General features: G+C 48.3%; 1 protein-coding gene across 1 annotated transcript in view; it reads right to left on the bottom strand.

Annotated features, from left to right (window-relative positions):
* Positions 1-22,800, bottom strand: part of MOB3B (MOB kinase activator 3B) — a 100,736-nt gene extending 77,936 nt beyond the window's left edge. The window contains exons 1-2 of the mRNA XM_066604295.1: positions 22,642-22,800; positions 14,886-15,399 (exon numbers count right to left, since the gene is read on the bottom strand). Of these exons, the coding sequence (XP_066460392.1) occupies positions 14,886-15,303 (418 nt within the window). The 5' untranslated portion in view covers positions 15,304-15,399; positions 22,642-22,800. The remainder of the gene's footprint in view (positions 1-14,885; positions 15,400-22,641) is intronic.
* Positions 22,801-26,519: the final 3,719 nt, after the last annotated feature.

Raw genomic sequence — 26,519 nt, 5'->3', positions numbered from 1 at the left:
CTGTGTTCAGCACGGATGCTACGCGGCAGACCCCAACGATCAATAACTTATGTCGCAGAAAACCCCAATAAATTAACTATCTCAATGACTCGCTACGGTTGTAGGCTGGTTTGACATGTAGAATTTATAGGAAAACAGTCACTTCTTTTTACAGTGTTTTTCGAACCGTTATTTTGGCAAAAAAAACAGTGGCAAGATGTTAGAAGTAGGTCAATAGGGCTTTATGGAGCACAGTACGAAAAAAAAAAAAACAGTGCGGGTTTTGTTCTTCATTCGTTAACACTTAAAGGGGTTGTCCCGCGAAACAAAGTGGGGGTATACACTTCTGTATGACCATATTAATGCACTTTGTAATGTACATCGTGCATTAAAGGAGATGTCCCGAGGCAGCAAGTGGGTCTATACACTTCTGTATGGCCATAATAATGCACTTTGTAATGTACATTGTGCATTAATTATGAGCCATACAGAAGTTATAAAAAGTTTTATACTTACCTGCTCCGTTGCTAGCGTCCTCGTCTCCATGGAGCCGACTAATTTTTGGCCTCCGATGGCCAAATTAGCCGCGCTTGCGCAGTCCGGGTCTTCTGCAGTCTTCTATGGGGCTCCGTGTAGCTCCGTGTAGCTCCGCCCCGTCACGTGCCGATTCCAGCCAATCAGGAGGCTGGAATCGGCAGTGGACCGCACAGAAGAGCTGCGGTCCACGGAGGAAGAGGCCATCTTCAGCGGTGAGTAGAGAAGTCACCGGAGCGCGGGGATTAAGGTAAGCGCTCCGGTGAGCTTTCTTTACCTCCCTGCATCGGGGTTGTCTCGCGCCGAACGGGGGGGGGGTTGAAAAAAAAAAAAACCCGTTTCGGCGCGGGACAACCCCTTTAATTACGAGCCATACAGAAGTTATTCACTTACCTGCTCCGTTGCTAGCGTCCTCGTCTCCATGGTGCCGTCTAATTTTCAGCGTCTAATCGCCCGATTAGACGCGCTTGCGCAGTCCGGTCTTCTCCGTGTTGAATGGGGCTGCTCGTGCTGGAGAGCTGCTCCTCGTAGCTCCGCCCCGTCACGTGTGCCGATTCCAGCCAATCAGGAGGCTGGAATCGGCAATGGACCGCACAGAAGACCTGCGGTCCACCGAGGGTGAAGATCCCGGCGGCCATCTTCGCAAGGTAAGTAAGAAGTCACCGGAGCGCGGGGATTCGGGTAAGTACTATTCGTTTTTTTTTTTCAACACATGCATCGGGTTTGTCTCGCGCCGAACGGGGGGGGCTATTGAAAAAAAAAAAAAAACCCGTTTCGGCGCGGGACAACCCCTTTAACTACTCTGTTGTTTATCTAGAGAGTTCATCAACACAATCCCAGATCCATAGTGAATAAGCCAGAAGGAGTACAAGGAACAGAACGTAGCAGATCCACACCAATTTAAAAATTCTATCCGCCTTGACCCGGGTATGCTAGAGTCACCTCAGGCGTACCACCTTCCCATATTAACCTTCCATAAAAATGCTGAGACCAAATTTTTGTTGAATATTCTTTGGACACAGCAGTTGTTGTTTGTTAAAATAAAGAACATTACATATTGAGAAAACACTTTAAAAAATATGGAGAGGCGGCCCTTGGAGACCCAACCAAAATTAAGGGTTTGGTGCATTCCACGTAAAACCGAACCTTGCCTCCAATCGTACCCCCGGATCAAACACACCACTAGCCCCCCACCCCCCTCCCCACCCACACACACACTGGGAGGCTAGAATTTAAAAAATTGATCAAGGCCACTCGAGATCCCTTCCCTGGCCTTCCCCAATGCACTAGACCCAACCAGTATAACCAACAGGGTGGAAAGTCTTACAGGTGAGGCCGTACCCACCAAAACTCCCTCCACCCAATATAAAAAACCCATCTCCAAGGACCTCGCCACCTGCCACAGCCAGTAGAACTTACCCCCCGAAGTCTGCGCAGACACCCACAACTGCAGCGCCCTCTCATTCTCCAGTTTCATTGCCAACATTCACATATCATTCCCCACCATAAAACTCATTAATTAAATATTCACTATCCACCCAAAGAGGGGAGGTCCTTGGAGCCACAAAAAAATCTGTCACCTCACTATGTAAAGGGAAATATCCCAAAATTGCCTCCAGCCGTCCACCTCCCAACTCGGAGACCCACTAGCCCTTTACAAGGCTAGACACACCACCATCTGCAAGGCTTACACCCTGTCAGAGCCAAGAGGCAACAGACACCAAACACACCATCCCATGGGAGGGAGAACAAGTGGCTAGCCACCCTGACTTCCCTCCTCAACCAGATTTAAAAACCGACTTCAAGGACCCCCCTTTCTCTAAGCACGGCTTAACCACCAACACTCCTTAATACCACTACCCCCCTTATGAAAAAGACACCTCAACCTGAACCACCCCTCCTGCTGCACATATAACCGATACAAATTTGATTTCCAATGCCTGATTTGCACCACCACCAGGCCCAAACCTCTGTCACCACCTCAGTCCTAAATGAATGTGAAGAGTAACCCACATTGCAATATGGATAAAAACAACCCATCCCCATTTTCCCATAGTGGACCCCCAACACTTGGAAACCCTGTGACAAACTTGTTAAGATAGTTCACCGAATACATCTCTGCCCCTGACACCCTTCTTAAAATGATCCTCTTCCCCTTTCCACACTGATCTGTCTTAGACCGTTTTAACAAATTTCCACCCCATCTTCCATTACAGTCACGCCTAATCCCATCAAGCCCCCCCACCACCACCACACACACTTTTGTATTTGGGGACACCGATTCACTGATGTGAAAAAGCCCCAAAAATTGACAATAAAAAAGCCAATTGGCATCCTCCCCATCATTATGGCAAACCACTTTCAACGCCTAGCCCAATTGCTCCAAAAATTGTGAATGAAATTGGCCCTCTCCTATCCTTCAACCGTTTTTCATTTCTGAAGCCTTTAAAAGCCTACCTAACCACAAACTTTTTTGTAAGATCCAACAATCCCCGTAATTTGAAATGAAATGCCAAGCCTGCCATTATCCGATCCACCTTTGCCTCAGACCGCCCCCCACTTGATGCTTCACACAACAACCACAATAACACCCCTGTCCTATCATCTTCCGTCCTCACATTTCCTAAAGTTTCCACTCAATGCTCCTATTCCTTCTATGCTGACTCATACCCTTTCCAAGTGTGCACAGCCAGCGAACCCTTTATCAGGTGCTCCGCCGTACGTCGACCAGACTCCAGAGTTCAGGAGGGTATCGTTTTCCTTCCTCCTCTGCATCCGATATCAGACTTCGAAAGCAATCCCACAGAAACCGCGAAAGTGAGTCAGCAATGGAATTCTCAACCCCCGGGACATGCAAAGCGACCATCCATACATTCAGCGACAAACACCACCAAGTGTCTCAATAAATTCACCACAGAATGCGTGGTCACCGCACTAATAGCCTGCACCACACCCATGTTGTCACAACAAAACCTCACCACCTTATTTTGAAAGCACTCCCCCAAATTGACACTGCCCACATAACTGGAAACAATTTAGGAAACACTAAATTCCTAACCAACCCTGCCTCCACCCATTCTGCCGGCCAAGCTGCCACACACCATTGTTTTCTGAAAAATGCCCCAAAACGTACACCCCCTGTGCATCCGTAAAAAGCTCACAATCCACGTTATATACCCCAAGTTACGACCCACCGACAATTATATTTTTCCAGACAGCCAAACAAGTAGTCCTTCAAATCTCTTGTGATCTTTCTACAACCGTAACCCCAGCTATTTTTCAACAAAAACCTCCGGCCCATGGGCCTCATCCTACATGCAAAAGTTAGCTTTCCCAAAAGAGATTGCAATTTCTTAAGAGTAGTTTTTTTCCTTTTTTACTCGATCATGCCTTCTGTAAATCCTGCTCCAGGAATATCAACTTGTCCGGTGGCAAATGGCACTCCATTGCCTCCGTATCAATCACAGTCCCCAGAAAGCTCAAACACATCATAGGCCCTTCATTTTTTTCCCCGGAGCCAACGGCACACCAAAATGACTGGTGACCCATTGCACCGTATTTAACAAAGTTCTGCTAATGGGATCATTTTCTTGGCCAATACACAAAATTCATCCAAATAATGGATGACAGACTCAACTCCCGACATGTCACAAATTAACCACTCAAAAAATGAACTAAAATCCTCAAAATAAGCACAGGATATAGAACAACCCATTAATAAAACACCTGTCAACAAAAACGCACCGTCCCAATAACAACCCATTAACTGACAACTATCTGCGTAAACCGGGAGCAAACAAAAAGCTGATTCAAAAGTTTCTGCCAGCAGCGCCCCTGGCCTGTAACTATGCACCCATTTTTCCACTGCGTCAAATGACGCATATACAACTGAACACAGTTCTGGGTCTATAGCATCATTCACCGACGCCCCTTCTGGGTACGACAAGTGATGTATCGACCAAAATTTATTTGGCTCTTTTTCTAGGTACCACCCCCAACAGCGAGACAACTAAATCCTCCCAAGGCGGAGAAACAAACGGTCCCGCCATTCTACCTAAACTCACCTCCTTGCACAACTTCTCCTTCACAACCTAATACTGATTTTAAATTTAACGAAAATGGAACATGGAACCCCTCGGAGGCAGCGTTCGAAACCCATCCTTAAACCCTTCACACAAAAATGTCCCTTTTTCTCGATCTGGATACCTATTTAAATAAGGGACCATATTTTGAAGCCTCACCGGCGTCATCCCTTTTCCAACTACCTCTGCTACCCTTTCCTTTTTCTCTCCGAAAACAACAGACTGCCCCATGTGACGAACCGTCGCACACTGAACAGACATGCTTGGACCTGCATGCTCCAAATTTACATTTTTCATCATTGAATTGCCAGCACACACCTGGCTTTTTTCCTCCGTCTGACCAACTTGTTATCCCCCCCCCCCCCTCGGGCTACCACTTCAGCCGGCTCCCCCTTGAAAGGGATGCCCGTGCCCGATAACCTGATGTCTTTCACGCTAGCCAGAATCCCAAATGCTTGAAACCAGTTTTGAAAAGTCTGCGGAATCAACCACCACCATTTCTTTTCTTCCTCTTCTTTTTTGTATTCCGTTCTTTTCCCTTTTTCCCCAAATTAAACTTTTCTAATGGTAGCAGAAAAAATTTCCACGTATTCATCACACCATATTTTTTCTTTTACATCCTTCTTTAAATGTGCCCCCAGTGGTCCTTCAAAACACACATAAACTTCCCCTTTAACCTCATCATCCAAACGAATTGCCTCTTCATCTTTTTCTGTCTGATCGGCAAGCGTCTCCCCTGACGTCCCTGAAGCTGTGGTCACCCACTGATTCCTCTGTATTGTTCCCCCCTTATTAATGTTGGCGGACACTCCTGCAGCACACCAAGCAGCCACCGGTGACAGACTCACCTGACCTCTTGCTCCTAACCCCAACTAGCAACGAGCCAATATTTTCCACACATTACCCAGCAACAACCCCAAATCCCCTTCAGAATGTCCGCTTAACCTTGTGTCTAAGCAAGCCCCCATGCCCACATCACTATCCCTTCACATTACATTTCTTTCGTCGTTCGGATTAGACATACATGACACCCGGTCGCATGGGCGCAGTGATCCCACCAGCCGTACTCTGCGGATCCTGTCGACTTTCTGCCATCCATCCTCAAGCTGTTATGGAACATGATTAAAGACGGTGTTCCTCGTCCTGTAACAAATTCTGCCGGGCCAAACCGTCGCCCGTCCGGCTGTGGCACGAACACCGCCGTTCTCATTTGGCTCCTCTCTGCAACCTCTTCTAACACATCCCCAGAATAATTCCGCTGCCTGGTGCGTAAGCCGAGCTCAACATGGCCCTTGGCAGATCTTCCTGCTGCTGTGACCCTTCTTTTACTGGCCCTGCTCCCCTTGAGCTGACCGTGGTGCAAATGCTCCATCCCACAGCTCTTCTGTCACACCTATTTCCAGCCTCACGCTGCCAGGCTGGCTCCTGGACTGGTATTTCACCAATGGAGCCAGGCTTTTCTTTTGCTGCCCCCAGTCATCAGGCTCAGCAAGCTTCAGCCCCCGAGAAAAGCGAGACCTGCGGGAAGCCGTTGGACCAGACCGTTGCACAGGATTCCTACGGTCTTTCCCTGCTTCCCCTAGCTCTATGAAAAGGGCGACCGCCCAGAGGATTTCCGGAGAGGCCTCCTTATCCTGCACCCGGGTCCGTGGCTCCGCCTCTTTGGCTATCAATCTAGCCGGAGGATGAGCCCTGCGCGCACCGCACTCTCACCGCCGCTCCCTCACCTCCAGCCGGTGCTGTGACCAAAGCACCGGCCACTTGCTTCTGCAGCCACCCTGGAGGGTGACGCTCCGCCGCTGCCCGCAACTTCTGTAGGACCACCCCTCACCCAATCAGTATAAACCGTAACCACCTAACTACGCCCCCCTTTCCTTTCGCACTACACTCAATAACATTAACCCCCTCAGCGCCCCCTATGCTGTTCCCTAGCAACCCTGTCATGCAGGGCCTCCACTTACGGGCCCCGATACGGGGAGGATGGCACGGGCACCGGAGAAGTAGCGCGTCACCCTCCATTTATTCCCCAAATTATCTGCTCAACAGAATGTTTGTTCGGAAGTTAACTCAGCTGCTTATTTCTGCGCTTGGTTTCTTAGGACGGTTCTTGGTAATTACTGCCTTGCAGAGGGATCCGTCGGTTCTTGCCGATGTAATTCCATTTTCAAAGCCAGCATTGAGTCTATACAATATGCTAATGGCTAGTGTTATATCCAGCACTCCAGCTAATTATATAGCCATTCCATCCCGTGTCCTGTGGATTTGTTTCCACTTTTAGTTCACCAACTTCCATGAACTTGATTACATATTTCACTCCTCATCTGCTTCTTACTAAATCTCCCTTTAAAAGGGGAAGGTAACTAGAGGAAACCTATTGCAAGGCCTCCCTATACACACATATCTCATAATATTCTATTAGTGCTGATATAATAAGTACCATTAACCCCAATTTAGCCACATCATGTAGTAATTGAAAAGGCATTCAAGCCCATATGATTATAACCTCAGGCCCGGCAGAGTCCTATCCACCCACAGCCTTCATTCTATGGTTGCAAATGGAACAGTTTAAAGCTAATGGTGTTAAATGCCAATTTTCGCCCGCTTGTGACCTTCAAACTATTCCGCTGTTACAATATATAGACTTAGGATTTGATTTAGGGTACGTCCGCATGAAAAACGAGGAATGAATTCACGGTGAAATTTGCATGCTAGAAGTCAAACCGCAGCAGTGCCAAGTAATAACACTTGCTGAGGATACCGGGCAGTCGCTGTCTTGCTGTCATCGGAAGGGCGGCAAGCTGCCTGTCCATCTGTAGAGCCAGAAATGTCCAGCCATGTTCTCCAGACTCCGCTGGCTGTACTCATAGGCTGAAGCAGCTCCCCTTGTCCAATCGCACCGTTGTGAATACCTGTCTGAGTCCCAATGCAGCGGTGCAAGTAGGGCTGGAAGGGGCTAAGCTGCCCCAACCTGTACAGTCCCAATGAAATGATGCAAGTAGGGCAGGAAGAGGAGTAAGCTGCCCCAACCTGTACAGCCCCAATGAAACGGTGCAAGTAGGGCAGGAAGAGGAGTAAGCTGCCCCAACCTGTACCGTCACAATGCAGCGGTGCAAGTAGGGCAGGAAGGGTCTAAGCTGCCCCAACCTGTACAGTCCCAACGAAACGGTGCATGTAGGGCAGGAAGAGGAGTAAGCTACCCTAACCTGTATAGTCCCAATGCAGCGGTGCAAGTAGGGTTGGAAGAGGGTAAGCTGCCCGAACCTGTACCGTCATAATGCAGCGATGCAAGTAACGCAGAAAGGGGGTAAGCTGCCCCAACCTGTACCGTCACAATGCAGCGGTGCAAGTAGGGCAGGTAGGGGGTAATTTACAATGTCCTAATTCGCTATAAAGCAGCCAGATGTGTGCAAGGCACATAGCAACCACGCAAATAGTATTAAACACTATCTAAGTCTAGTGCAGTGAAGGTTACTGGCTGTAGCTCTGGTGGTTCAGAGCAGTGAAGGGGTTAATATCTGTATATATGGTGGTCTATCAGAATAAAGCCCAATGTCCATGAGTGGATCTGATTTTTGGAATCCGTGGATCCACAAATGAAGTCGCCCATAGGGATACATGGGCGTCCGCAAATAAAATAAAACATGCGGTTCAGAAACAAAAAAAAATTTTCAAATCGCAGCATGCTCCATTTCAGTGCGGATCCCGCACGGACGGCTTCCACTAAAGTCAATAGAGGCCGTCCGATCCGCGGCCCGATCGTAATTGAATTGCGGATGAGCAGCAGATTCCGTGGGAGAGCAGGAGTTTAAAAAAAAAAAAACACAATGTGCATGTTGCGGCGCAGCCGACTCTTCCGCAGGGAAGAAAATTAAGACCGGCAGGGTCCTAGGCCGCGGGCAGGGTCGGATTCCGTTGTGGAAATCCGCATGCAGAATCCGATCCGCCCGTGAACATGAGGCCTTAAGGCGTGTAAGCATCACTGATAGTTTACTGCAGTACAGGATTTAATGTCTGTATGCTTGGTGGTCTATGGCAATAAAGGTGGTCGTGTCAGCATCCCTAGTGGTCAAGGGCAGTGAAGGAGTTAATGTAAGGATTCCTATAAGAATAAAGGCGTGTAACCATCATGGATAGTCTAGTGCAGTACAGGACTAAATGTCTGTATGTTTGGTGGTCTATGACAGTAAAGGTATTCCGTGTCAGCATCCATGGTGGTCTAGGGAGGTGAAGGAGTTAATGCAAAGATTCCTGGTGGTCTGGGGCAGTGAAAGGTTTAAGATCTGTAGCCCTGGTTGCCCAGGACAATGAATGAGTTAAATGCCAGCCTACGTGGTCATCTAGGTCAGTTAATGGGTTCATTCCAGTTTCCTTAGTGGTCATGTACAGCGCAGTGGTTAAACTTAGCATTCCTGATGGTCTAGGGTAGTGAGGAGATTTGTTCCAATGTCCCTGGTGCTATACAGCAGTCAAATAGTTGAATATAAGATCCCTGGTGGAGGGCAGTAGAAGGGTTAATGTTTCCTACCTGGGCTTCCAGACTTCAGCCTTGTACTGGCTGTAACAGGATAGTGATAGCGTCACGTTATTTAGGATTATGGTGTCATTTGTTTACATTCTGCAGTATGGCCAGCGCTGCGAAGGAAGAGTCCGATGTGCTCATGATCTGCAGGCTCTTCTGACTCTCCAGTGGCTGATTGACAGCTTGCTCTGTATTACTACGCATAGGGAGAAATCTGTCAAATGACAGCATAATAATAAAGAACAAAAGCAGCGCTAGAGAGGGGCGGATAAAGTAGGCGACAGGCTCCTTCTGAGGAGGTGTTCTCATCTGGTAAAGCATTGGAATAGGAATACCATGAGCCGTCCCATTCTGACTGCCAGCAGCTCCACTGATCCCAAACATTGCATGGACCACATCTCTAACCCACCGCTTCGTCCTCCGAGGATCTGTGGCTTTTTGTGCACTCAATGAATTATAACCTGAAATGTAACCTGAATTTGACAGCAGCTGACGAGTTGCCAAAAATGACTGAGATACACAAACATTTGCATTTCTACCAAATGACTGGATTGCATAATGAATATTCTATGGAGGTTGTCAGTTGACATCTACTCCGTTAGGTCTTAGATAACAACCAGGACCCGATGAACCCTGAGAATTAGGCTTGGCTAGAATGGATGAGTAATGAATGACCCACGTTGGCCAACTGGTTACATACTAAACAACAGTTTATCGTTGTGTCAAGTAGATCCTGAACAGACCTGAACGTCACGCAAGACCTACCTTAAAGGGGTTGTCCCGCGCCGAAACGTTTTTTTTTTTTTTTCAATAGCCCCCCCGTTCGGCGCGAGACAAACCCGATGCAGGGGTTTAAAGAAAAAAAACGGATAGTACTTACCCGAATCCCCGCGCTCCGGTGACTTCTTACTTACCTTGCGAAGATGGCCGCCGGGATCTTCACCCTCGGTGGACCGCAGGTCTTCTGTGCGGTCCATTGCCGATTCCAGCCTCCTGATTGGCTGGAATCGGCACGTGACGGGGCGGAGCTACACGGAGCCGCTCTCTGGCACGAGCGGCCCCATTCAGAAAAGAAGAAGACCGGACTGCGCAAGCGCGTCTAATCCGGCGATTAGACGCTGAAAATTAGACGGCACCATGGAGACGGGGACGCTAGCAACGGAACAGGTAAGTGAATAACTTCTGATAACTTCTGTATGGCTCATAATTAATGCACAATGTACATTACAAAGTGCATTAATATGGCCATACAGAAGTGTATACCCCAACTTTGTTTCGCGGGACAACCCCTTTAAGGCCCTTTTAGACACAACGATTTTCACTCAAAAATCCCTCAAAGCCGTCTTTTGAGCGATAATCGTTGTAACTGCACTGACCGTGCAGTTTTCGTTAAACCATCGCTGATCTTTCAGCCTGCTGAAAGACAATGATGAGCCTTATCAGGGATTCACAGCGGGGCTACAGCTGATACTATTGTTAGTAACAGCCGGGCGCTCCGAGCAGAGAACAGCTGGATGCAGAAGGCATCTCGCAGGGACAACTTCAAATGAAGTCAATGGAAGCCGTCTGATCTACGGCACACCCAGAACTGTCACTCCGGGTGTGCTGCGGGTCCCGCAGGAAAGCAGGAGATTTTAAAAAAAAAAACTCCACTGCGGCCAGCACGCCCCCGCACATGCACGGAGGAGACGACGGACAACCCGCATGCATCCGGACTGGTAAGTAATGTCCTCATGCTGCGGGCAGGGTGGGATCCCGCGGCGGGGCTCCCATGGAACCCGACCTGCCTGTGGACATGAGGCCTAATAGGACACTGATTGCCCCGATGTGCAGGATGTGTTGTGCAGACCTAGTCTCACTGCTCTTACCTTTAAAAAAAAAAAAAACCCTTTTATGTTGGTGTAGAAACCCTCTCTCCTTTAGACAAAGAGGGCGCCCCCTTGGTACAGTCACAGTCCTGGGTCTAAACAGATGATGGGAGAGATCTCTATATTGTCCCCTAATATATTTATACATAGTTACTAGGTCGTCCCTCAGCTGTGTTTTTTTCTAACCTAAATAACCCCAATTTTGCTAACCTCTCTGGGTATTGTAGTCCGCCCATTCTGTTTATTCCTTTAGTTGCCCGCCTTTGTACCCGCTCAAGCTCCGATATATCCTTCTTGATTTCTGGTGCCCAAAGCTGTATTTTAAAAGGTTGGAAACAAAAGTGCCCAACTGCAACCCATAAACAACACAGAGTGAAAAAGTAGAGAACCCGCTGCTTCTAACACTAATTATGAGTTTTGGACACTTCATATCTCCCTCCACAGTTCTGAAAAGTATCTAAAACTTATTAAAGCGGTTCTCCAAGTTATTTTTTTAATCCAACTGCCATAAAAGTTCCTGTACTTAACTTTCCTGGCTCCCCTCGTGTCTAGCATTGCGCCCTCGTTCTGGTCGTTGGGTCTATAGGCTGCCATCAGCCAGCTTATGGGATGTCTCAACGGCTGCTGCAGCCAATCACAGATCTCGGTGTTTGAGTGCTGATGCCTGTCATTGGCTGAAGCATCCTGTGACGTCCGTCCATGGAGTCAATGTGGAGGACGCAGATGTAGTGCTGGATATGTGGGGAACCACGAGAGGAGAGCATAGGATTTTATGATGTTTGGACATAGGGAGTATGAATAGTAAAAACAAAAAACTCCTTTAAACCAGAAATACCCTTTTTTGTTGCAAAAAGGAACATGTAAATTACAACAGCCAAGAAATGTCAAAAAGAGAGGAAAAGTGTCTAACCATACCATGTACAACATTGTGATAAATTTGGCAAAATTTGCGCCATTTTCACCATAAAGTATTTTATGACGCCATTGATAACCCGGCTATATTTATCATTCGTACGGTTTTCTTCTTGTTTGCGAGATGATGGATTGGAGAAGGAGCGCAGAAGTAAAAAAAAAGTTTTCAAGTTCATGTTTTTGTGACAAAGAAGATAAAGGCATAAAAGCTTGTGACAGGAGTGTTACCGGGCCCTGGCAGTACGGAATGGGATTCCTCGGCAGCCATAAAGAAAGAGATGTAAGCACTTTAGGAGGCGCCAAAGCCGGCTGTTCTGGAGGGACCCGGGAAATGTTTGTGCTCGTCATCCGTTCGCTTCATGTCTCAATCCCATAAGCAGCTGCGGTCTCCCTGGATTTACTGCTCTTGCACATATGGCTCAGTTATTACACACCTTGTCTTATTACCGTTTAACCCTTCTATGGCTCTCTATTAGCTATAGAGATAAGGGAGAAAGCAGAGAAAAGAACAGACATTTATTGTGTAGGATGACCCAGTGTAACTTCCTCTCTAGCTGTGCGGCGATGCTACACCACCACACATCCGCGCTGTCTGAGGAGAATCTCTTCGACTCCCAGAGGAGAAATATGTCACAATCATCAGGGTAACCCAGGGGTGTCAAACTCATTTCCACTGAGGGCCACATCAGCCTTATGGCTGCCTTCAAAGGGCCAATTGTAATTGTGTAGTAAGGGCTCGTTCACATGGGAGTATATGTGCAAATGCGTGAAAAAAATTATGCGGCATGACCTATTTTCATACATATTACGCACCACAATAGGCCGTTCAAGTGAATGGGTGAGTGTAAATAAGCAGTTAATACATAAATCTGTGTATTCAATGTGTATTTGCACAGCAATGCAATGAGCCCGTCTGCATTCTTACTTTGTGTGGAAATACGCAGTGTATTTGTGCAAAAAGACGAAAAAACCCACCGCAGCAGCCCAAAAAACAAAAGGCATAAGCCATGTCTGGTCGCCCAAATACGAAGGGTATTTTCAGGAATGAAATGCACTTACGCCTGAATGAACCCCAATTTTGACCCCCATAGTGGCCCCAGTAGTGATAGTATCCCCCACAGCAGCTCTAGTAGTAATAGTGACCCCCCCCCCCCCTAGTGGTCCCAGTAGTAAGAGTGACCCCCCCATAGTGGTCCCAGTAGTAAGAGTGACCCCCCCATAGTGGTCCCAGTAGTAAGAGTGACCCCCCCATAGTGGTCCCAGTAGTAAGAGTGACCCCCCCATAGTGGTCCCAGTAGTAAGAGTGACCCCCCCATAGTGGTCCCAGTAGTAAGAGTGACCCCCCCATAGTGGTCCCAGTAGTAATGGTATTCCCCACAGCAGCCCCAGTAGTAATAGTGACCCCCATAGGGGTCCCCGTAGCAATTGTGACCTTCATAGTGGCCCCGGTAGTAATAGTGATCCCAGTAGTGAACAAACCCCCCCAAAGCGGCTGCAGTAGTAACAGTGTACCCTATAGTGGCCCCAGTAGTAACGCTGACCCCCATAGTAGTCCCAGGGATGCTAGGCATCAAGAGGCCAATAGCAACCCCCCCACCCCCACCCCCCACCACTGGCCTCTGGCCAGGCAGCATCCCATCAAGCTTTACATTCACCCCACCAGCAGCTACGACCCAGCGGCAGCAGCCACTGCTGACTCTATGACAACTGACCCCTCACCTCAGCGCAGACGTCAGCGGTTAAATTCTGCACTGCCAGACCGAAGCTGCAGGCAGAGCAAATACAGGCAGCGCCCGCCAGGATACATTGGGATTGGAAGCCGCTGCTCCTCCCCCTCTGTAGTGGCCGGCACTCGTAGTTACAAAGTTTGTAACTACAAAGTATGTAGTTACATACAAAATCAATTCTTGATGCGATTTCTGCATGGAAACCTCGTTGGGCAGCTGCACCTCCATTTGTTGCTTTGACTAAAGCATATGCAGATAAGCATAAAAGTCCGCGGCGGAGCAGATTAAAGGGGTTGTCCACCTTCTACTAATTTTGCTGCTTAATTTAAAAAATAAGAAATCATCCAATTTTCTAATATATATGTACTTAACATTCTGTTTGCATGCCATTCTTATACTAATAGAATGATGTAGTCCATAGTAATGTACATCGGTCATGTGACCCACCAAACATGTCATGTGACTCCTGGCATTCAACTAACGGAGATGAGGCGGAACTCACAAAGTATTACCACCTGGCAACATCTCATCATATCTGTCACAGTCTGCGCAGAAGCAGCTCTTATCCTCTTCTCCTCTCTGGGTTCCTTTTTTCCCCAGTTGTTCTCATGTTAATAAGGTTATCACCTGGAGACACACACTTTAAAAACTTACATTACCTACATCGCAGGGCCTACAAAAGTAAGAATACAAATTCATGCTCAGATCTTAAGGCCCATTTACACGGGATGAATGTCGGGCAAACGATGCCCAACACTCGTCCCCACACGCACTCGCTCCCGTGCTCCTGCATGGGAGCTAGTAGTACTGGCTTGCTCACAGAGCGGCCAGCAGGGGGCAGGGCGGCTGCAGGAGATTTCACTCCTCTCTGCCCCGCCCCTCTAGTGACATAAGATAGCGGCTGTTCAGTACTGAACGGCTGCTATTTACACTGAGCGATCAGCTCATCGTCCATGCAGCATAAACGATGGATGATGAGCTGATCGGCCATCGCTCAGTGTAAATAGCAGCCGTTCAGGACTGACCGGCCGCTATGTTATGTCAATGGAGAGGGGCGGGGGAGCGAGAGGAGAGAATTATCCTTCAGCCGCCCCACTGTAAGCCAGCAATACTAGTTTCCGTGCAGCAGCACCGGAGCGAGTATGTGCGGGGCTGAGTGTCCGGCCTCGTTTGCCCAACAGTTGTAAAGGTCTGATAAACCAGTCAATGATAAATATAAGACGTCAACATGTATGTGATGAAATCGATCAATATTTCGACTTACCGACGCTCGTAGGGAAGATATCTTCATTGTTGATTTGGACTTCAATCCAATCCATGAGTAGGTTCATATACTGAGGTGCTGGTAAGGCAGTGGGCTTCTTGTATTTCATGTCGTCCTGCCATCTATACTCATATTTTGGACCTCCAGACATAACAGGACATGTCCTTTCAGTGCAAAAGTCACATATGGTACCGTAGATGAGGTTAATCCTATTGAAGAAGTCCACCACGTGAACAGCCACCCAGTCGTTGAGGTCTTCTCCGAAGGGCAACTGAACTGTGGCTTTCAAGTCAACGCCAGAGCTTAAGGACGCTTGTGCCCGCTTATGTAACTCAAACCTTTGTGTGCCCGGATCAAACTTTCTTTTAGGTCTGAAAGTCTTGTCTTTGTTAAATACTTGCTTCAGTCCTATAGACATGTCTTGTGTGTGCTGGAGCCTCGCGGCCACATACAGGGAGTTGGCTTGTGTAAGACAGAGGAGGACGGACGCCTATCATCTGGGAAGCTTCATGTTCTGGGATAAAGGAAAAGTGAAAGTCTATTACTGTACTGGCCATTAACTATATATATCTTAGGATTAAAGTCCACTAACCCTGGCACAAGTTCCTCAAAGTTATGGGAAAAATTAGATACTTGTACAATAATTCTATCGTTTGCTGTCCAGGGGTTTTGGACATTTTGCACCTCTGGTAACCAGGAGACTTTTGATATGTACAAATAAAGCCTAAATTACAAAATAAACTACATCATACTATACCCCCGACCAATGTACATCATTGCGATGTAGAGAAAGCTCGCTCCCCCTTTGAGTTCATCAGGCCTCCGCTATGCAATCGCGGAGGGCCGATGGGTTCTCATGGCCTATGATCGCTATTGTAAGCAATAAGGCATCGCAGTACAGAAGTCTCTAACTTTTAGACAGAGGTACATATATATCTTATTTGTACAGCGTCAACTTATTCCGCAGAGCTTTCAGGTAATTTATTTATTACCCCCCCACCAGCTGGGGACTCATTTTACCGACCTCGGAAGGATGAAAGGCTGAGTCAACCTTGGGCCGGCTACCTGAACCAAGCGGGGATTGAATTTGCAACCTTCAGGTCATGAGAGAGAGCTTAGGGGTGCATACTGCTGCCTTAACACTCTGCATCACACAAAGTATATAAAATATACACACGCATACACATATATATTTTTTTTACAATGGGGACCTACAGACTCCTTCTGCGCATGACTGTATATACGAGCAGCATTAAAAAATAAAATCACGACCATCTGAAGATTTGGATTCCAATGCAGTCATTCAGATGAACAATTTTTGGCCGCGTAAAATAAATAAATGCGTCGAGTAAAATAGCACATTTTATACAAGCTTGCCCTATCTTTGGCCAACATACGCTGGAAGCTCCCATAGACTTCTATGGGAGCTGAAAAGAAAGGAAGGGGGTGGGAGGGTTTAGCTGCATCCAGCGCTGGGAAAATGAGATAGCTGGCTCTATCTAAGTACTAGTAGTCATTCCGAGGATTTCTGCCCATCGAGGGATTTGCACGCTGCAGTGTATTTCTTTGCTGATACGCAGCAGACACCCGTGTGTATGGCAGAAAATACGCCGCTAAAGATCAGGACACTATCGCAGCAATTCTTCATTTGTGCGATTTTACGGCAGGTACCGGCGACTGTAAAAACGCATATGGTCATGTGAAAGAGCCTTTAAGTGCTTACAGCAGCAGTGAAAGGTGAACATAGCCATATGTGTATGGGGGCTACTAGACAGCCCCATCATATATGCAATGATCGGGTATCAGGAGGCAAGCGGAAAGGAGCAGCGCCGGCCCCACTGAAAGGGATAGGGGAGAACTCCACGATCCTCTGCGGCTGCTGTGACTGCCACGGCGGGGGATTCCCTTTAGCCCCGTAGTGATGCAAGGCTGTTTTCACATGAAAACGCTTCACATCCACAGGCTTAAACATGGATGGTGAGCGGGATTAACGGCCCTATATCGCGCTCGCCCGTTTGGATGCGGCCTAAGGCCTGTTTTACGTGGGCTACAAAACCCATGTATGTGAAGCCCATGCTTTCCAATGGGTTCTTTCAGGCTACAAAGCATCTCATGTGAAAGAACCCATTGGAAACCATGGGCTTCACATACAGCAATGTTGCATCGCTACAAAGTTGTGCAATTTTGTAGCCCGCATGAAACAGGCCTGAGTGTGGGTTCCACCTGCGTTGGGTGCACTTCAGAGTTCCCATCTGCTTCAGTTCGGTTTTGCCTGGAACACAGATGCAGCAGACTGACAGCCTTCAGTTCTTTTGAAAACCCATTGAAATCAAAGGGGGGAAAAAAGAACAGTTCATTTCAGTTTTACATCCTCCAAAAACGGAGAAGGAAGATGGAACAATACCCCTGCAGCGCCACCTATTGGATGGCAGCATTCCTGCAAATCACTTTCCGACCCTTTATTCAAGTCTTTAGAGCAATGATTGAGAATTGAGAACCAAGTCAGAATCCATACACAGACAGCTGTTTCGGGGGTTTTTGCCCCTCATCGGTGTGCAGTAATGCTGCCATCCAATAGGTGGCGCTGCAGAGGTATTGTTCCATCTTCCGTATTTGCATATAGATCCCAAAGGAGCATGCATGACCTTATAAGTCTCCTCACTCAGCACCTTGGTGTCTCCTTAAGGGTGGATTCACACAAGCGTGTTTTTGAGCGTACATAAGTGCGCACCCATGTACGTGCAAAAACACAGGTCCGAGCATTGCCTTCAATGGAGCCGCGACTGCTGCCGGTGGCTCCATTGAATGCAATTGTCTGCCAGCACCCCTGAATTGTTTTTCAGGGAAGGGCTTTAAATATAAGCTCTTCCCTAAAAAAACAAGAATTTTAGTGTAAAAAAAAAAAAAAGTAACTGTCCGCCGCTGCCGTGTCATGATTGAATTCATGAATGGGTGAGTGAGTGCTGCCTCTGATTGGCTGAGTGCTGGGACAAATCAGTGGCAGCTCTCAGCTGTCATTCAATAGCTGAGAGCTGCCTCTGATTGGTCACAGTCCACAGCCAATCAGAGGCAGCCCATTCAGCAGGTGGGGATTTTAAACCCTCGTCTGCTAAATACTACAGAAATCAGTTCAGAAGAAGAGCCGGCTGGACGCGGCTGAGCCCCGGCAGCTGAAGGAAGGAGAGTATAGATTTTTTTCTATATTTATCCCTATTTTTTCTTTTTTTTCAGGGAAGGGCTTATATTTAAAGCCCTTTCCTGAAAAACAATTACTGTATGCTAGCAGCTTGATCTGTTACCGCATCTGTCATCTGTGACAGCTGTGGTAGGGAATTCTTTATTTCCCCGCAGGAATTTAGAATTCCTTTGCTGCATCTGTCACAGATGTGGCAGGTGCAGCAGGGAATTCTTTTTCCACGCGGGGATGAGGGAAACATCTGCCGCATGCAGCACATGTGTTCTTCATCCCCACGGGGATACGGCAGCAGCGTAGAGGCAAATTTTTCAACACTACAATTGTTGTTTTTCCAGGGATGGGCTTATATTTAAAGCCCTTCCTTGATAAACAATTACGGGATGCCGGCAGATTGCTGTCTTCAATGGATCCGCCGGCAGAAGCCGCGGCTCCATTGAAGGCAATGCATCCATTCCCAATTGTGCACGTATGTCTAATCTTTACAGGCACGCACCATAGCGCATGCATTGCTTGTAATAGATGCGTGTTTTTGTGCGTGTGTATGCACGCACAAAAACACGCTCATCTGAAGCCACACTAAGGAGTGATAATCCCTCTCCTGATACCACTAATGCTGCCCCCCGTTTTACAAGCACGCCCCCCCAATAATACTTATTTTGGCCATTATAATAATCAGTTTCGTTGATGGAGCATTTTCTAGGTGAGTTGCAGGTTCCTGAATATTCCATATATTGATACAATGTAACAAAGCCCGGTAACAGAATACAATTCCAGGTTGGTAACGAGCTGACGTGGATTCGGATTGCTAATAGCGCGGTCTGTTCTCCGCGCTACAATGAGACGCCGTGAGGACCATCTGTCCCTTCAGCATAAAGAAGGCCGAAACAAATGCAGGCCATTTCATCCCAACAGCTGTGGATCAGTGCATGCTGGGAGATTTCCATGTCAATGGACCTCCAACATAAGCCTCAATCCAACTGACAAGTATGTATTAAGTTTAAGCCAAATTAAACTAAGACGGTCCGAACGAGCTGCAGAGCATGCCGGCAGATGGGGAGTCTTATCTGCGGGGTCTTAGAATGATTGAAGGGGGGGCAACATGGGGTCTGAGGAACGTGCAACAGTAAGGGTCCAGCTGCCCCCTCCTCACGAGCTAACAGGTCCTATACACCTGCGCTGGGGATTCTGCCTTCCTGCTCCATTCCAGGTGCAAGAAAGGGGAATCCCTGTAGCTGAACGATTCGATTCTAGGACAGAACCGAACAGCGCCGGCCGGACCCCATTGACCATTAATTGGGTCCGTCCACTTTCTGCCCAGCTGCCTGTATTTGGAACGGGGGAAAAAAAATCGTTTAGCGCTGTAGGCTCTGTCCTTCTGACCCGAGATCACGCGCCATGTTACTACTGGTGTGCGGACCACAGCGTGCTAGAGATACAATCTAATTACAATATTTACCCCTGGCCGCACGTCTGTAACGCCGCGCCATCGGCTTTAGGCATGTGAAAACGTGTAATAGTCAAGGGGTTTTCCAGGACTGTGGCTGTACGGAACCTAGCTCATAACATAAATACAGCACCGGAACCAACCTCTGTACATAGATACAGTACCAGAAGCAAGCTCATAACATAAATACAGCACCGGAACCAACCTCTGTACACAGATACAGTACCAGAAGCAAGCTCATAACATAATTACAGAACCGGAACCAACTTCTGTACACAGATACAGTACCAGAAGCAAGCTCATAACATAAATACAGCACCGGAACCAACCTCTGTACACAGATACAGTACCAGAAGCAAGCTCATAACATAATTACAGAACCGGAACCAACTTCTGTACACAGATACAGTACCAGAAGCAAGCTCATAACATAATTACAGAACCGGAAGCAACTTCTGTACACAGATACAGTACCAGAAGCAAGCTCATAACATAAATACAGCACCGGAACCAAATCCATAACACAAATACAGTATGAACCGACCTCTGTACACAGATACAGCATGAACCGACCTCTGTAAATAGATACAGCACCAGAAGCAAGCTCATAACATAAATACAGCATAACCCAACCTCGATGCAGATGCAGAACCAGAAGCAAGCTTATAACACAAATACCGCATGAACCAACCTCTGTACACAGATACAGTACCAGAAGCAAGCTCATAACATAAATGCAGAACCAAACTCTTAATACAAATACAGCATGAAGCAATCCCGGTATACAGATACAGCACCAGAAGCAAGCTCATAACAAATACAGTACCAGAACCAAACCCATTACACAAATGCAGTGTGACCCAACCTCTGTACACAGATATAGTACCAGAAGCAAACTCACGACAAAAACAGTAGCAGAACTGAGCAATTGTGTTGCAGGAACACTGATGGGCCGACAGGGGTGCCTCGGAACATCAGAGGGGAGGAGAGCGCCAGGAGGATGAGGATTCGTGTAGCTCCACACGGAGGAAGAAGATCACCTTCCAGGGGGGACCTAAAGGGTGGGTAACGGCCTGCAGCAGACATCCACCTGGTGCCCCCGCATGCGACCAGTTACATGTAGCTAAGGCCGGCCTTGTCTGACACTATGACAGTGGCTCAGATGAAGAGCTGATCGTGGGGGGCCGGGTGTAGGACCCTCGCCAAGCTGATATTGACGACCTACTTTGAGCTGACAATACTTCAGTCCTGGAAACCTAATTTAAAGCAGTTTTGCCAAGATCCAAAGTTATTCCCTATTATGGGGGTCTGACTGCTGGGAACAGGGGTCCCAATGGGGACAGCATGCATGGGGTGGAGGTCACACATGCGTGCCACAGCTCCATTTATATAAAGGACAGCGCACGTGACTGCGGAGTATAAGCGTGCGGCAATCTCCGGCGCTGTCAACTAAATGAATGGCATGGCCATAAACATACGCGACCGCCAGTCCATTCATACGGGGACCATTGGGACCCCCATTCCCAAGATTAGTGGGAGTCCCAGTGGTCGGACCCCAACAATCCTGTGTGTGGGGGATAACTGTAGAATTTAGTAAGACCCCTTGAATCAAGAGCAGTAATCTAATAAAGCTGCAGGACTGCAGAGACTTACAGACTCCCCGTAGACCAACGGGCAGGAGAGCAGCCAGTGTGCCGCCATACTAGCGGCTGCAGCCCAAGATATAAGCAGGCAGCTACTTTACGGACAGTATTCTCTAAGGTCACATTCACAGCATTCATGACCTGCGGCCCCGCTGGACGGCCCAGCCCGTGAGGCCCCGCCGGTCATTACATGTATTGAACGCCCATAAAAAGGTACCGCACACTCAAGGAGCTTCGCCCTCCGGGGCCTTTACAGATAACGGGCGGTCTTATCAGACACAGTAATAATAGTCGCTGCTTCGGGCCAATTGACACGCCCGGATGATATGTGATAACTTGCAGGCAATTAGATCGCCTCATGCAGTTCCGCTCACATTAGCGTCTGGGAATTGCGTAATACACGAGTGCAAAAAGAACGCAGGATGTTCTATTTTGCCACGTATATATGCGAGATACAGTCCATTGCTCTCTATGGGCACATATATATATATATATATATATATATACACACAATTACATTGCGCATGGGTGGCGGGTATACGTGTTATCACTAAGTGACAGCACGGGAAATATAAAACCAGGTGTTCTGCGCATGACGGGGTGCGTGAGTGCATTGTACGCTTACGGCTGTGTGAGCCAGGCATCACATGCAATAAGTACAGCACCAGAACCAAGCTCAGTACATATATACAGCACCAGAACCAACCTTGGCATATAGGTACAATACCAGAACCAAGCTCTATACATGCTATGCTACAAACAAGTTTATAACATAGGTACAATACCAGAACCAAGCTCCTAACACAAATACAGCACCAGAATCAAGCTCACAACGCCAATAGGCTGACAGTGGCGCCTCGGAAGGAGCGTAGACAGAGCTAGGAGTCACCAACCCCCAGAAGACTCTGCCCCATCGGATCAAAAGGGGGGGGGGGGCGGTGATCATCGCCCCCAGCCTACATCTGCCCTGTGCCCCCCTTACAAGTGACGGCCGCGCCGTGTGACCACGAGTTGCCCGTACCTGAGGCCGGCTAAGTGGTGGTTGCCCGCAGCAACAGATCTCGCATGCTCTTGCGCCACTTTTCTCTACGTCCGCCCCCTAAATAAGTGATCCATGGGGAGAGAAGCGTCTCCGGCTCATCAGATCAGCAGCACGTAGAGCGACGCAGGAGCGCCAACTATCCTATACAGCGTGCAGTAGGGCGATACAAGGCGGTCTATAGATGCGCAATATTTGACAGGTCCCCCTAGACGAGTAAATGACGTCCAGATGTGGGGCGGACAGCCACAGAGCGCTCAGCACCCAGGAAGGAGCACGCAGAGGCAGCAGAGCTGAGTTTGTCACTTGGCACTAAGTGCAGTGAGGTCTCAGCGCTCGTACGGACTGCAGGTAAACTACATGACAACTTCAGCTCTGCACCGCCACTCGTCCTTCACCCCCCGCCGCCACACAAGGTCATGCCAACTACTCACAGGGAACTTTCCTGAGCCGGCCGTGCCCGCCGCCGTCCATGCCCGTCCACGGAGCTCCCGGCCGAGACTAAAGTTCAGCGAGCTGTGAGGCGCCTGCGCTGCGGCCGGCGAGAGGTGACCGTCCGGGACATGCCGAGCCCGGGGGAGGGTCATCCTCAGGGTACTGTACACCGGCTCCCCCTGCTGCTCGCCGCTGGAACTGCACGCCCACGGCTCCGGAGGGAGCCGCACAGAGGAGCACCTCCTCGAGGTCTTACATGGCACCTCTGCTGGGCACACCTACAGCCCAACACTATCTAGGGACGTGGTAAAGGCAACACATTAGGGACGCAGATTTTTTTTTTTTTTTTTAATTATTTCATTTTTTGTTTTTTCCTCCCTACTTTTAAAAACTCATAACTTTTTTATTTACCCTTCCACGTTGATGCCTGCTGCTTGTTTTTTGCGAGACGAGTTGTGTTTTTTAGTGGTACAATTTAACATACCCTATCATGTGCTGAAAAACTTTTAATTTTTTTTTTTTACTGGATTGAAATGGAATAAAAACTAAGTTCCGCCATCTTTGGGGGTCTTGTTTCTACGGCGTACACCATGCAACAGAAATGACACGATAACTTTATTCTATGGGACGGTCCGATTACTACGATACCAAATTTCTATAGTTTCCTTTTTGCTGTACTGCTTCTAAAAAATAAAATTTTTTGGAAAATAAATAAAAGTATTTTCTGCCGCTATCTTCTGGTCGGCATAACTTTTTCAGTTTTCCGTTGACATAGTTCGGCGAGGCTCGTTTATTGTGGGACGTCCTGCAGTTTCTATTGGTACCGTGGGTGGAGTACATATGACTTTGTCATCACTTTTAGGGCTTATTCAGACGACCGTATATCGGCTGCGTTTTCACGCTTCCCCGCCCCTCCCATTGCAAATAGTGGCGAGGGGCGGGGAAGGGGCGGGAGCTCTGTTCCTGATCCCGGCTCTTCCATCCCCCCCCCCCCCTCCTGCAGACAAGGACACCGTATATCAGCTCGGCGTGAAAACGCAGCCGATATACGGTCGTCTGAATAAGCCCTTAATTCATTTTTTTTCATGGAGAGGGGGATGACCAAAAAAGCGCAATTTTGACGTAATGTATTTTTTTTCTGACAGCGTTCACTGTGCGGGGTAAGTAACGCACTACTTGGATAGATCGGACTTTTACGGACGCAGTGATAACAAGTATGTTTTAAAAAATTTTTTATTAGAAATATGGCAAATGATTTTTTTAAACTTTAATTACCTTTTATTTTTTTTAATGAATAATAAAAGTTTTTTTTAAACTGATTTTTAAATTTTTTTTAGTCCCCACAAGAACTTGCGATGGTTTGATCGCTCCTGCAGTATAATGTAATACCATAGTATTGCATCATACCACAGTTTCCCAGGACTCTAATATTGATGACCTATTCTTAGAAACGGTCGTCAATATCTGACTAGTGGGGGGTCTGCCGCTTAGGATCAGCTGTCTGCAGACTGCAGCGCTCAGGAGAGCAGCGCAGCGTTTTTTAAGGCCAGTAACATCATGTTGGGTCATGAGAGCAGCGCAGTCCCATTTAAAGGAATGCACTTGAGCTGCTATACTAAGGACCTCTGCTACAAAAGTCGTGAAGAGGCCACGGCGCTCACCCAAGCACCACAGCCTCTGCAAACCGCTCTACAACGCATCTGGTAAGTCTTCACACCTTTCACTTTTTAGACAGTTTGTTATGTTGTGTCCTCATGCAAATTTCTTGGGGCCTCATGGGCCCGGGTGCAAAAGTTTATCTTGGGGCCCCCCAACTTCTCTTAACCCCTTAATGCAGAGCCATAACTTGAAGCTCCTGGGCCCCAATGCAAATGCTGAAACAGGGCCCCAACTATAATGCTTAATTCATAGCACTGGGCTCCCTATATGGAGAAGAGAGGCCTTATGGGCCCCCTAAGGCTCCTGGGCCCAGGTGCAACCGCATCCCCTATAGTTACGCCAGTGACCGGAGGAAACCAGGTGTCGCCCATCACCTGCCCAATGCCATCACTACAGTGAAGCACTGTGGTGGCAGCATCAGGATACAGGGGTGTTTTGCAGCGCCTGGGACAGGGAGACCAGTCAGGGTTGATGGAAAGTTGAATAAAGTGGAGGATAATCTTAATAAAAACCTGATCCAGAGTGCAAGGACCCCAGACTGGGCAGAAGGGTCATTTCCAACAAGACAAACTGGGCAATTTCCCAAGGCCTCTGTTCTCAAAGGGGCCCCTTTGCCTTCAGCTTCAAAATGGCTATTCAGCCACGGCCCTGCTCATTCTTGGCAGAGAGCAGTCGGGCAGCACTGGGGCTAAAAAGTACAACGAGAGGCAGCGGAGCGGCGGAGGAGAAGAGAGGCTTCCATTGGGAAGCTGGAGTGCCCCAACAGGTACTACTTTCCATTGATCTGCCTCCAGCCTTCTCTTCTTAGCTCCAGCAGAAAGTGAGCAGCGTTGGCAGTTTGAGTGGTGATCAAGGGGTCCAGGGCCACCCTAACTGCCTATAGACTCACACTACCACAGCCAACATGGGGGAGAAGGGATGGCAGCTCCTGGCAGAGGTGTCTTGTCTGTGACCAGACAGAACAGGTTCCCTGTCACTTCTCCACTAATGAATGCTCTGCTACTGGTGTGTAATTATATACATATATATACACACACATTAAATATATATATATATATATATATATATATATATATAGTGGTTGTTGGCCCTTTAGTCCTTCACGACCATAAGGCTAGGGTCACACAGGGCGGATTAGCCAACCATGTGGATGAGATTTCTCAGAGATCTCGTCCACACGGGACGGCTAATGCGCTGCGGTAAATCCGGTTGAAACCGCGGCTGCGGCCGCCGCAGCCGCGGTTTCAACAGAAGCAGCATGTCCATTCTTCGCTGCGGCCGCGCGCTCCTCTATGGGAGCGCCGGCCGCAGCGCGGCCGGGCCGCTTCAAAGCCGCCGCGGCTTAAACCGCGGCAATTCTCCCGGCGGAAATCTCGCGCTTTTTGCTGCGGCCAAACCGCGAGATTTCTGACGGAAATCCGCCCCGTGTGAACCCAGCCTAAAGGCTCCCTACCTATGTTTTTTGATTTTGCACTGCTTCTTTCAGTTGTGTGATATCCATGCCAGTATCAGCCATCGTGTTCTTTGGTGGCCGGGTCTTCTTTTGCCACTGATCTGTCCAAGCATTATAGACTTTGCTCTTCTCGCATTACATGGTGAGTCTAAGCCTGGTCATCTTGTCCTCCGTGAGCCTGAGCTCGGTCATCTTGTCCTCCGTGAGCCTGAGCCCGGTCATCTTGTCCTCCGTGGGCCTGAGCCCGGTCATCTTGTCCTCCGTGGGCCTGAGCCCGGTCATCTTGTCCTCCGTGGGCCTGAGCTCGGTCATCTTGTCCTCCGTGGGCCTGAGCTCGGTCATCTTGTCCTCCGTGAGCCTGAGCCCGGTCATCTTGTCCTCCGTGGGCCTGAGCTCGGTCATCTTGTCCTCCGTGGGCCTGAGCTCGGTCATCTTGTCCTCCGTGGGCCTGAGCTCGGTCATCTTGTCCTCCGTGGGCCTGAGCTCGGTCATCTTGTCCTCCGTGGGCCTGAGCTCGGTCATCTTGTCCTCCGTGTGGACGGACGGATGGAGCATTCTCTGCAGCCCCCCCCCCCCCCATTTGAAGGAGTGAAATCTGCAGTGACAATCCACAGCATAAATTGACAAGCTGTGGATTTAAAATCCGCGCCACGATTAAACTTCCGCTGCCATTTTTTCCCCACTGCATACGGATAAGATTTATTGAAACCTCAGATTACTTGACCTGTAATACACTGCAGATTGTCGTATGCATATCTAACATTG

The sequence above is a fragment of the Eleutherodactylus coqui genome, chromosome 5 (genome assembly GCF_035609145.1).
Source record: "Eleutherodactylus coqui strain aEleCoq1 chromosome 5, aEleCoq1.hap1, whole genome shotgun sequence".
In the NCBI taxonomy this organism is placed as follows: domain Eukaryota; kingdom Metazoa; phylum Chordata; class Amphibia; order Anura; family Eleutherodactylidae; genus Eleutherodactylus; species Eleutherodactylus coqui.
This window is presented reverse-complemented; position numbering and strand designations above follow the sequence as displayed.